This window comes from Cebus imitator, unplaced genomic scaffold (assembly GCF_001604975.1).
Source record: "Cebus imitator isolate Cc_AM_T3 unplaced genomic scaffold, Cebus_imitator-1.0 Scaffold396, whole genome shotgun sequence".
Lineage (NCBI taxonomy): Eukaryota > Metazoa > Chordata > Mammalia > Primates > Cebidae > Cebus > Cebus imitator.
Genome location: NW_016107711.1, coordinates 1,817,540 through 1,830,636, shown reverse-complemented (window position 1 = coordinate 1,830,636; position 13,097 = coordinate 1,817,540). Strand labels below are relative to the sequence as shown.

The 13,097-nt window shown below is 52.4% G+C and overlaps 1 protein-coding gene across 26 annotated transcripts in view; it reads right to left on the bottom strand.

Annotated features, from left to right (window-relative positions):
• The window catches only part of TACC2 (transforming acidic coiled-coil containing protein 2), a 259,898-nt gene that overhangs the window by 3,256 nt on the left and 243,545 nt on the right, over nucleotides 1–13,097 (bottom strand). For 25 of the 26 annotated variants that reach the window (XM_017508626.2, XM_017508606.2, XM_017508616.2 and 22 more), the window contains 3 exons: nucleotides 3,176–3,336; nucleotides 2,821–2,927; nucleotides 1,232–1,352 (listed from right to left, as the gene is read on the bottom strand). In XM_017508626.2, coding sequence (XP_017364115.1) covers nucleotides 1,232–1,352; nucleotides 2,821–2,927; nucleotides 3,176–3,336 — 389 coding nt within the window. Of the gene's footprint in view, nucleotides 1–1,231; nucleotides 1,353–1,387; nucleotides 1,716–2,796; nucleotides 2,928–3,175; nucleotides 3,337–13,097 lie in introns of those variants that run through there. The other variant, XM_037731397.1, reaches the window with a different exon arrangement.

Genomic DNA, 13,097 nt, shown 5'->3' with positions numbered 1-13,097 from the left:
GAATGATCTGTAACGTGAATGAATTCTGGATAGCCAGGAGCATCCTGCTGTAGGGCACAGGGCCCCGTGGAGACTAGGTAAGTGTCAGGTTTGGACCTCAGGGAAATCCATCTGCCCAATCATACATCTGCCCTTCTCATTTTCAGAGCTAGAGGGAACCCAGACCCTGAGGTGGGGTGTGAGGCTTGCCCAGGGCTGTGACAGATGGTGCAGTGGGGCCAGGAGCCCTGATTCTTGCTCCCCAGGGCTCTTTCCCCAACATCACTTAAATGGAGTAAGGGCTGACACTTGCCCAGGGCAGAGATCACCACTGCTTGGCCCAAATGTCCCTCGAGACCACTGCCAACCACAGTGGGCAAAGGAGAACGGCCAATCCCCTGGGGCTGGCTGGGCGCTCCTGGAGGGGCAGAGGCCACTCGGGAGGCACATGGATTCCTGATGCCAATAAAGGATGCCTCGTGACAGCCTATCAAGGACCAAAATGCATAAGCAGTGCTGCTGCCCCAGGCTGCGGGGCTCATGGATGAACATGCAGGGGAACCCCAAGGCTCAGGAAATTGACTGGAAGGAGGCTGCACATTTGGAAATCCTCTCCTTGAGAAACACATCCAGGGAGGTAGGCTGACCTCACACATACACAGACTCAACAGCCCAATGCTCAGAGGGCCTTCCTGGGCGGAGGGAGCTTCTTATCTGGACACCCAGGGAGACAGTGTACACAGTAGATGTATGGGTGCCAGAACCAAAAGCAGGAAACCTGGGCTCAAACTGAGTGTCCTTGGGAAGAGCACTCCTGTCGCTGGAACTAGAGGCCAGCTGGGCCTTCCAGCTCTGACACTGCCCATGTTCTGCATCAGCTGGCCACTGCTGCCAGGGCCTGGTGGGCACCTCATCCACTCACCAGTAAGCATGCAGGATGCAGGGGTTCAAGGGCTATGCCTAACACATTGTAGGTGCTTAATAAGTATCTGACAGATAAATGAATGTTGCAAAAGGAATTAAAATAGCAGTAAACACACATGCAGGCTGCAATTCCAGGCATGGTGGAGAGGAAGCTGGTCTCAGGGCTGGCATAAAACTGGAACTTCCAGAAGCAGCCAAGGGTATGTTCATGAAGCATGAACTTATCTTCGGGAGCAGCAGTGGCTGGGGAAGCCCAGCCTGTCTGGACTGGTCAGCAGCACAGACAGCAGCAGCCCTGCCGCCTGGAGGCCACACCACTCCCTGTTACCTTTTGCTCCAGCGTCCTTTCCAGGGCATCCACTCGCAGCTGCTCCTTCCGCAGGCTGGCCTGGTGGGCAGCTTGTTCCTGCTGAGCCTTGCCTCGAACCTGGGCGATCTCAGCATTGGCCCTGCAGGGACAGGGAGCTCGGGATGATCACTCTTCTTTGTGGATCACTAGAGACACTTCCTGCTTTCCAGCTCCGGGCAGGGAGAGCAGCCTCATATGGCTCCAGCTCCCACCCATTGGAGCTGGAACACAGGAGCCCATGAAAACACCAAACCCAATTCCATTCCCCTGAGGCCAAGGTGCTGGGGCACCCTGGACATTGCACACGCATCCTCCACTGATTAAATGATGCTAACTGTGTGTGCCTTCTCACGAGTCTTATCGAAACATGCACTTGGATGATTCCCCCTTTCCAAGCCAATGACACAGGTGCTGCCAGAGGTCCCAGCCTGCCTGTGGAAGGGCTGCTGGGAGACCCCTGGGAGCCGCCCTGTGGGTAACCCCCCATATAGGCACCAAGGAATGAGAGCTAAGCAGAACCCTGGCACAGTTAGGGCTTGAGGAATATCTCACTTTATAGTGTTATTAATCAACTATTTCCTTTTATATAATCCTTTACATAATTATATATCAGTTTATAGAAATAGGGAATGAAGTCTCCCTTTACATAATCCTCTATATATAATCATATAATAGTTGATAGTATGAGTGCCTAAAGAATATTTCCCTACATATATACCTATAATTATATCTTAGTTCATAATTGGAGGAATGCCTAGAGTGGACACTCCATGGCCCAGGCGGCAGCGTTTAGTATCGTAAAGATACTCGCTGTATGGCAGGCTTGGGGCGACAGCCGCTCCTCCTGATAAAGGAGTTGTAGGACCTTGCTCCCGTTCTTGTGGAAGGCTGCCCTCAGACCGGCAATCCACCTTGGTGACTGTGAACTTTATCAGCTCTTGCTACTGTGCTTCTTGAAAAGCATCTTCCCATAGAACCCAATGGAAGCTGCCAGAAGGTGGTGGTAACCTTGACAGCTCTGTCACTGCTATGTGACTTAAAGCATCCTCCTATAAATCTTCTTAGAAGTAGTTTTCCCATAGATAGAAGTATCGCACACTGCACCCTCTTCACTGTGCACAGCCCACCTTCAAGCCTCGGTGACCTAATGGGGGTGGACCCCTTACTGCACACGGCCCTTGCCTTTGTGGAAATGGGCCCCTTGCTGTGCACTGTCCACCTCCTGGCCTAGGTGACCTAATGGGGATGGACCCTATGTTTTATTGCTCACGACCCTATCACTATCCTTAAAGAGGATTTCACTCACTGCCCTGTCCCCTAACCTATACACAATAAATACTCATGCTTCTGGACATTCGGGGCCTCGCCGGCCTCGCCTGACTCTGCTTATAGGTGGTGTGGCCCCCCGAGCCCAGCTGCGTTTTCTTTGTACTTCTGTGTCCTGTCTCTCTATTTCTCAGATCCTGCACCTCAGCACAGCATAAGCCTCACCCCACGACCCTGTGGGGCACTCAGCCTTACATCTGGCTCCCAACGTGCCCTACACAGCCCCACATGGCTAACGTTACCTGTCCAGTTTCTCCTCTGCGTGCACCTTCAGGGCCTGGTACCTCTGCTCCTCCTTCTTCACTCGGGACAGGTACTCTTGGGCACATCTCTTCAGCACCTCTTCATTCTGACACGCAGGCAGAGGACAAGGCTTGTCAAGCTCACGAGAACAAATGCCCAGGAGTGCCGGGAACCCCATGAACTCTCGGACGCAGGTGCAACCCCGGGCAGCCAAGTCTGTCTCCCAGCCTGTGTGGACCCCCTCCTCGGAGGTGGCTCAAGATGGACTTCTGGAACCCCTAAACCCACCCAGTGCTCCCCACAATCTCTCCCAACCAGATCCTCCTTCTCCAGGGGCCCCAGATTCAGCCCCACCTTGCGGAAGCCTTCCAGGACCTCCTTCATCTTCTCGTATCTCCTGAAGAGGTCGGCCAGAGACTTCTCCACAGAGTTCAGGTCGGCCAGGGCCTGCTCCTTCTCCAGGACCAGCTGCTGCACCGTCTGGTGGGAGACCGACTTCTCTCTCTGTTCATCCTCTGGCAGGAGAGACCAGGAGCCAAACGATGGAGCCCGGAACCTCGAAACTGGGTCTCTGGGGCCAGCCAAGGCCTCAGATGCAACTCAGCCTCACCAGCGGGGGCACCTCAAACCCCAGGTTTTCCTTGGGACAAACCCACTCCCCAGAGCTCTCCCAGGTTGCTTCTAACAGAACAATACCCACAGCCCCAGCTTCCCAGAGCCAGGCCTTGCAGCCTCACATGAAGTAGAAGTGAGCCATTTGTATTCCCTGACCTATGTAGCCCCTTCACGGGTCTATGCTGGCATCCCTAGTGACGCCATGTGGTTGTTGACAGCAAGCAGAGAGATCCAAAAAGTAAAGAAGAAGACATTGCTACCGAATTTTGTATTGGGACGATTAAAGGGTCCTGAGGTGTGGGCTGTGAAGGGACCCTCCTTCATATCAGGACAGAGAGGAGGTCTTTGGGGATCCTTAACACATCCAGAAACCCGGAGCCCAAAATCCGTCTCCTCTGAAATTCCCTCACACAGGCAGAGAGAGCTTCTTCGATACAGCAAGTGTCATAACTCCAAGAAACCTGGAGCTACTTCTGTCAGGGTGAGTTTCTCAGTGATGTACAATGTAAATCGATTTGGGCCCAGTTCAGAGTGGCTGATTCTGGTGAGAGGAACGTCGTCTTCTGCCCCACCTCTCTGGCCCTTGGCCATCCCAAGCTAATAATTTGCCCTAAATATGTAGAAAATATGTGTTTTTTCAATTTGGGGCACACATGCAGGTTGGTTACCAGGCCATACAATGTGATTGATGCTGTGGTCTGGCTCCTAAGGAGCCTGTTTTTCAAGCCTTGTCTGCCTTCCTTCCGCCCCCACTTTGGACTCCCTGTGTCTTCTGTTTCCATCTTTGCGTCCATGTGTAGCCAATGTGCAGCTCCCACTTATAAGTGAGAACACACAGTGTTTGGCTCTCTGTGTCTGCATGGATTCCCTGAGGATAACGGCCTCCAGCTGTATCCACGTTGGTACAATGGACATGACTTTTGTTCTTTTTTGTGGCTACCTAGAAAATAATTTCTATGCTATGGGAAAAGCGTTCTCTGACTACTCTACACAAAACACCCCCGTCCTCTGTGTGGACCCATCCCCAGCTCAGGTGGGTGACGAACCATTTGCTCTCTTGGTGAGAGCAGAGCGGGACGGGAGAAGGCCCCACTCAGAGATCCTGGGGAAGAAGCTCAGCAGACCTGTCTTTCTGTCAGGCCCTGGTCGCCGGGGAGGGGGCTGCCTGCCACCTGGAATGACTCTGAGGGCTGGCTGCCATAGACAGATCACATCTGGAAACCACAGAACAGTGGCAGCCAGTGCTGACTGGGCCCTTCCGTGTGGCGGGCACCCTGCTGGCTGCTCTAGGTGTTGACCATCTCTGAGCCAGCACTCAGCAGCCAGACGAGCTTCCTGATGTGCAGACCACGCCACCTCACTCCTGCTCAGTGACCTCCCTCTGACGGAAATAGCACCCAAATCACTGCCTGCATGCTTTGCCCCCTACCCTCCCTGGCCTCTCCACTTCAGCCACAAAGGCCTCCAATGCCCCAGGGGGTTCCGCCCCAGAGCTTCCAGGGCTCCCCAACATTTGCTCAGGTCTCTGATCCTATGTCACCTTCGCAGAGGTGCTGGAAATGCCTCCTCTCCCTCTAGAGTCCTTTATTTTCCTCTTTTCAGCAGGAGCCACCCCTTATATCAGATGTGTGCACACATGTGTACACGGGTGCCTATGTGCGTGCATCAGCGGCTCACTCCCTGATGAATGCACGCTCTGTTTTGTCTGCTTGCTCTGCCCCGGGGCCTAGGACACTGCCAGGCATACAGGATACCTGATTCACGTCCATGCAACGAGTGAACGACTACGGCATGGCAACCACCCAGGGCAGCTTTTCTACCCTCATTTCACAGAACACGGATCAGAGGGTTTGAGAAGCTAAGTCTTACTGTTCAGAGAAAATGGCAGAGCCTGAACCCAAACCTGAAACTGTGATCACTGTAAGGCTGGTTGCCTCGCTGGGAGCTGAATGGACACACTCACCCCTCACCGCGCCTGATAACTACGCCATCACCTCAAGCTCATTATCTGGCCTCCCCACATGGCTTCCCCACACCCGCCTCTGCATACCATACCCAAGCCCACACTCGGCACCAAACTATACACTCAACCCCAGCCCACCGTTGAAAAACCCCACCAAAAAATGTTAAAGAAGCCCCACAAAACCCTGCCCAATAGCCCCCGGCTGGCCCACTTACCCAGAGTCCCGCCCACCTACCAATGACAGCTCGCTCCACGCGCATCCTGTTTCCCAACAGCCAATAAAGCTGCCTTCACTTTGTTTCCCAAAAGCCAATCAATTGCTTCCCCTCCCCATAAAACCCCACACCCTAAACAGCCGGGCGCGACTTCTCTGGCCCCTTTCCCGGACCATAGAACCTTGCCTGGGAGCTGAATAAACTGGCTTTTACTTTTCTTATTCCAGCCTCATTTCCTCATTTAACTTGGCAATACACCTTACATTTGGTGCCGAAACCAGGGAGGAGTTGTAAGACCCCTCCTGGGGGAAACTGACTCCTCTCAAAGTCAGACCGGGGAGCTGCTCCACCACAAGGTAAGACTTCTGTTGCCTACAACCCCTCCCGCTGCTTGCCTCGTGGACTCCCTGCTCGTAATCGCGGCCGCGTCGGGAACTCCTCGTCTCTCATCGTGGGCCCGGGGTCCCAGCCTCGTCTCGAGGACCTGAGCATAGAGATGTCCCTACACTCTTGTCTTCTCCCTGTGAGGGGTTTCTCATGGTCAGGATTCTGTGGGAGACGTCCCCACCTTCCTGAACCCTCTCGTATCCTCCAGTGTTTGGTGGCGCAGCCCGGGACGCTGAGCCACTCTTCTGATCATCTCCGCAGCAGTGGCCGAGGTTTGGGTCATCAGAAGCCCTGTTTACAAACCTGGGCCCTGCCCAGGAGCAGGACCAAAACCCAGGCTTACAACCTCAAACTAGCCCTTTGGCATACAAGCTCCTGTCTGTGAATTAACTGTACTTTCAGTTTCTCTTCCTAACCCCGGCACGAGTGAGTGAGTGAGTTTATGTGTAGTCTCACAGCCTAACAGCTATGGGGCTTGTGTGGACCTCAGCCCACAGTTCCACGGGGACGTCATAAGTCATAACGGTGATTCACCTCACGACTAAAAGGTCTGAGGTGACCAGGCCCGGGGGTTATACGGGTACACCTTAGCCAAGATGCCCTGAAACATCCCTTCGGGGATGTGGCCGGGAAGGCATCAGACTGGTCTCTCATCTGGGGGGCACCTATCCTTTGTCTGTCAATCCTATATGTGGTTCTGTCTTTATTGTAAATTCGCCAGTTTTGTTAGACTCTTGTTAGCTGATATACAGTGGGTTAGGCCTGCTTCCCTTGAAGTAAAAAATATTCTACAGTGGGTAACAAACGACTAGCTGCAGGAAACCTTTACTGAATTTATGCCCCTAAAAGTAACTCTGTTCTCTTTCCTTCTCCTTTTCTTCTACTACTGAGGCCTCACTTCCTCTAACTCTGCCATGTGGCAAACAGCCCTAGCCCTGTCTCTTTTATTCTCTTTCTTATTATAATTGTTGCAGCCTGTAGGTTCTCTCGGCCACCCCCTCCGGGACAGGAGTATTTCTGCCTGTGTTAGATATAATATCTTTTTAGAATCCTTCCTCACCCCTAATTATCCCAAAACAGAGAGTAAACTATGAGAGAGTAATCAGGAGTCCCGCCTAGACCCCAAGTTGCCATTGGGATGTCTAGTCCAAAATTTACCCAAACTGGGCCTTTCCATAAAAAAAGAAAAGGCTGTTCTTCCTCTCTGCTATGGCCTGGCCACAGTACTCTCTAAATAACCAGTCTAAGTGGCCTCCAGAGGACACACTCAACTTCAATGTCCTAACAGATTTAAATAACTTTTGCCGAAAAAAAAAAAAAACGGCAAGTAGTCGGAGGTCCCCAAAGTCCAGGCCTTTTAGTATCTGCGCTCCCGACCCGCCCTCTGCTCTTGTTCCTCTGCCAGGCTCTGCACTCTCCGAAAACCCGGAAAATCTGTCCTGCCTCGCCCACTTTACCAACCCCCCCCCCCTTATGCGGGGCCACAACTCCCTCTTCCCTCTTCTCCTTCTCCTCCCCAAAGCCCTAATATAAGTTCCCTTGTCAGTGCTCACACCCACTCTCATGACCCCCCGGCTCCTCTGCCCTTTGCGTGAGGTAGCCAGGGCCGAGAGAGTTGTATGAGTGCACGTTCCGTTTTCTCCCTCTGACCTATTGGCTATCGAGAAGCACCTAGGGTCTTTCTCCACTAAGCCAACTGCCTACACCAAAGAGTTCCGCTATCTTACCCAGGCATATAACCTAACCTGGCATAACCACATATGTAATCCTATCCTCCACCCTCACCCCAGATGAGCATGACCGCATCCTTACGGTGGCCCGGGCGCATGCTAATCAGGTGAATCTCACAGACAATCAGATGCCAGTAGGTACAGCGGCAGTCCCCAAGGCCAACCCTAATTAAAATTATCAAACTGGTCAAAACAGCTGCCACCACCGCCAAAACCAAACGCTACAGTGCCTCCTAGCAGGCATGCAAAGCACAGCCCAAAAGGTAGTCCATTATGACAAGTTAAGGGAAATAACTCAGGAACCTAATAAAAACCCAGCTGCCTTCCTTAACCAATTATCTAATGCTGTGATCCTCCATACCCAGCTGGATCCAGCCTCCTTAGCAGGGGCTACAGTCCTAGCCACCCACTTCATCTCCCAGTCGGCGGCTGATATAAGGAGGAAACTTAAAAAAGCTGAGGAGGGCCCCCAAACTCCCATACGAGACCTGGTAAACATGGCATTTAAAGTTTTTAATGGCCGAGAGGAAAAGGCTAAGGCCACCCAACAGGCCCATCTGCAGCAGAAGGTAAGCCTCCAAACCCAAGCTCTTGTAGCAGCCCTGAGGCCACCAGCCCACCAAACATCCAGTGGAGGGGGTAACGAAACCCTCCCAGAATTCTTCAAGGGCCCCGCCCGGGCTCTGTTTCAAATGTGCCCAAGAGGGACATTGGACACGGGAGTGCCCCGTCCTCATCCACCTCCCAGACCCTGCCTGAGCTGCAAACAGGCTGGACACTGGAAGGTTGACTGTCCGTCCTGGACTATGGGCTCACCCCCCACACCTCTATGTGAGGGGCAGGCCAGTCTGCAGGAAGCAATCCCTTCACCTCAACTTCTCGGCCTTCTGGACGACTGACGCAGCCTGGACTCAAGGACCCCTGTCACCCTTGCCAAACCCAGGGTAACGCTACTGGTAGCGGGTAAGTCCATTTCCTTCTTAGTAAATATGGGGGCTACCTACTCTGTATTGCCTTCCTACTCAGGACCTAGCATACCTTCCCAGGTTTCAGTCATGGGAATTAACAGCAAGCCTTCCTGTCCTAATCAAACCCATCCTTTAGCTTGTGTCCTCGAGGGACACCCCTTTTCCCACTCCTTTTTAAACATACCCTCGTGCCCCTTTTTGGATGAGACATTCTCCAAATGGTAGGGGTCACTCTCCAACTCACTGGCACCCCACACTCAAGTCCATCACCCGCCCACCTCCTACTGCCACTCCTAACCGATGCCACGCCCTGTCTTAACTCCTTGCCCAACACCCATAATCAATGCTACACAGATCTCCAACCTTTTACAGGCCTTATCATTGCCCAGGGAAGTTGCAGTCATACACTGCCGAGAACACTGGGCCCAGCATAATGCCATCTCCCGGGGCAATGTGCAGGCAGATACAGCAGCAAGGTCTTTAATGCCAAGTTAACCCCTACCTCTGTTCTCTTCCCTACCACGGCCACACAGCCTGTATACTCACCATCAGAGAAACAGGCCCTTATACTAAAAGGGGAAACAGAATCTAATCACGGCTGGATCTTCCTAAATAACAGAATCGCCCTTCCCCGGGAACAGGCCCCTAAAATTATTGCTAAAATCCACCAATCTTTACATATAGGGCCTAAGGCTTTACACCACTTTGTACAGCCCCTCTTTTTCTCGCCAGGTCTGCAACAAACAATTGAGCAGGTACACAAGGCATGCATTACCTGCTCTAAGGTCTTGCCTCAGGGAGGCTTAAGGCCACAGTTTCCTACTCACCAAATGCGTGGCAACCTACCGGCCCAAGACTGGCAAATTAAAATTAACTTCACTCATATGCTCACTCACAAAAAGCTCCGCTACCTCCTAACTTTTGTAGATACCTTTTCAGGTCGGATTAAAGCCTTCCCCACCTCCCGGGAGACGGCAGACATGGTGCCTCCCTCCTTACTCAAGAAATCATCCCTTGTTTCGGCCTACCTGCCACCATCCAGTCGGAAGACGGTCCAGCATTTACGGCCCAAGTGGTCCAGCTAGTCGCCAAGTCCCTCAACATCTCCTGGGAACTGCACATCCCTTACCATCCTCAGTTGTCGGGTAAAGTTAAACGGGCCCACGGGAGCCTCAAGGACCATTTGGCCAAACTTACCATCGAGGTAAAACTCTCTTGGCCCACACTCCTACCTCTTGCTCTAGCCTGGGTCCGAGCCACCCCGCGGGAGCCAACGGGTCTCAGTTCCTTTGAGTTGCTGTATGGCTGGACTTTCCTGGTTTCTCACAATCTCCCTGTAAAACCGCCCCCACTGGCTTCCTACCTTCCCTTCCTCTCTCTTCTCCGCCACCTGCTTAGGGTGCACGCGGACCGCACCCTCCCTGTTGTTCCAGGACTGGAAGACCCCCCACCCAGCAACGCCTCTCCAACCAGGCAACAGCATTCTCCGAGAGCTCGAACCAGGATCTTTGCAGCCCAGGAATCCTGGACTAAGGGCCCCACCACCAGGACCCATTATCTTGCACAGGCAAACTGCCAAACAGGAGGCTGTCAGTCTGCTGTCTCCATCCTCATCCCACATGGTAAAAGCGCTGTATTCAGTCGCAATCATGGGTTTCACTTTCAGCACGGGCTGTGTTTTCTTTATGACCAAACCAAGGACTACTGTCATCGGTGGAACACCAACTACAGGGGGTACCCATACAGCTCTTGTGTTATTCACAAGCCACAGCCTTCAAGCCTTCCCAATCGCATGCTCACTCGCTTCAGCAATGGTTCCTTAGCCCTCAACATCCGCAACCCCTGGCACAGCCGTTGGAATGCAGGAGTGTCCAGTAAAGTCTATAAAGATTATACCTGGCACCATGTTAACGGGTATCCCCTTGTTCCAAGTACACTCTCAAAATCTCTCTCTCTGCTATGGGACGGCCAGCAGCTCCAGCCCCAGCTGCAACACCACGGTAAAAGTAAAATCCTCCCTTTACATGCCTCCAGGAGGATACTTTTGGGGTAATGGGACCCTAACCAAAGTTATTAATGCCTCCTTTCCCTTCCCTTGTGTGCCTGTCACTTTGGTCCCACAGCTAATAGTGTATGGACAAGCCGAGCTCCTGTTCCTCATCACACCCTCCCCTAATCACCGAAGCAAATGAGCTGTCTCCCTCCCAATAGTAGTTAGCCTCTCCTTAGCATCCTCTCTAGCAGCGGCTGGAATAGGAAGCAGAGCGATGGACTACAGTATCCCTTCAGCCGCTCAACTGGAAGACAAGCTCCAAGCGGCCATTGAAGCATCAGCCGCCTCCCTGGCCTCCCTCCAGTGACAAATCACATCACTGGCCCAGGTAACTCTCCAAAACCGATGGGACCTTGACCTACTAAAGGCAGAAAAAAGAGGTACCTGTCTGTTTCTTCAGGAACAGTGCTGCTACTCTATTAATGAAACAGGCCTTGTGGAAGATAAGGTCAACACTTTATCACCTCCAAAACGACCTCCAAAAGAAACAGAATGCACCAGCTTCGTCTCTCAACTGGTGGCAATCCCCCATACTTACCTGACTAACCCCTATCATCGCTCCCATTATCGTAATTTGTCTTCTACTAATGCTAGCCCCTTTTCTTCTTAGGTTTTTACAGGCTCGCATGAGGGAAATTTCCAGGGTGGCCATAAATCAGACGCTACTTCACCCCTATGTCTGACTCCCAACTGAGGCACTGGCCAACTGACCTCCCCACTCTGCCCCTGTCCAGCAGGAAGTAGCCAAAAAGAAGCGGCGTCCTATATCATCAAAAAGGTTGGAATGTAAGGCCAGTTGCCTCGCCGGGAGCTGAATGGACACACCCACCCCTCTCCGTGCCTGATAACTACGTCATCACCTCAAGCTCATTATCTGGCCTCGCCACATGGCTTCCTCGTACCCGCCTCTGCATACCATACCCAAGCCCACACTCAGCACCAAACTATACACTCAACCCCAGCCTGCTGTTGAAAAACCCTGCCAAAAAATGTTAAAGAAGCCCCACCAAACCCTGCCCAATAGCCCCCGGCTGGCCCACTTACCCAGAGTCCCGCCTGCCTACCAATGACAGCTCGCTCCACGCGCATCCTGTTTCCCAACAGCCAATAAAGCTGCCTTCACTTTGTTTCCCAAAAGCCAATCAATTGCCTCCCCTCCCCATAAAACCCCACACCCTAAACAGCCGGGCACGACTTCTCTGGCCCCTTTCCTGGACCATAGAACCTCGCCTGGGAGCTGAATAAATTAGCTTTTACTTTTCTTATTCCAGCCTCATTTCCTCATTTAACTCGGCAATAGACCTTACAATCACCACATCTCTACATGGACCTCTTGTAATGACAGAGCTTAAAGGATGCAGCTCCCGTAGTAGAAGATTTTGTTGCAGGAGTTCTTTTCCCATAGGTTCTGGACACATCGGCATCTTGCCATACCCCAGTCTAGGCACACTGTTACCGTGTGGTGTGGTGGGGTCATTTCCTACGTTTCAGCTCTGGTCTTGACATAAAGTTCTGACCTCTTGGAGTCCCAGCGCCTCATTTCCAAAAACTCTCGCATGTGAGTGTGCATTTATTCAGCTGAAAGGCTTGTTCACACACAGGCTGCTACACCCTACCCCACAGTGTCAGATTCAGAGGTCTGGGGTGGGGCAGAGACTGTGCACAGGTCACAAGTTCCTCAGTGACACAGATGCTGCTGGGGCAGGGACTCTTCCTGGAGAACCACTGGCCCTGAAGATGCCTCATGTCCTTCCTACCCTGCCTCCAATCGTGGGATTACAGTTCCCAGAGCTCTTACTATCAGCAGCCCAGAGCTGCCCAGGCCAATGGCTAAGAGGCTCTGAAGTCTGATTGCCTGGGTTCGAGCCCTGATTCTGACACTGCCCATATGAGTGACCCTGAGCAGAGTTTTAAACTCTCTGAGTCTCAGCCTCTTTGCCTAAAATAGGGAAAAAGAGTATTTCTATCTCCTGGCATTTGCAGGAGATTGAATGAAAAACTACACATAAAGCCCTCAACGAGGAGGAAGAGTCCCGTATTGGCAACCCGTTATTAAGAGCACCATGGTCCATAACAAACTCTGTAACCCCTGGAATGTGTGCAACAGTGTCGCTGTGGCTTATGAAAAGGGAGATTTTTCACACAGAGAGAGAGAAGAATCACCAGCAACCTACTTGCTACACCCATATGCCTAAAAGAAAGGGCCTTTCAAGGCCGGGTGCGGTGGCTCAAGCCTGTAATCCTAGCACTGTGGGAGGCCGAGGCGGGTGGATCACGAGGTCAAGAGATCGAGACCATCCTGGTCAACATGGTGAAACCCCGTCTCTACTAAAAATACAAAAAAT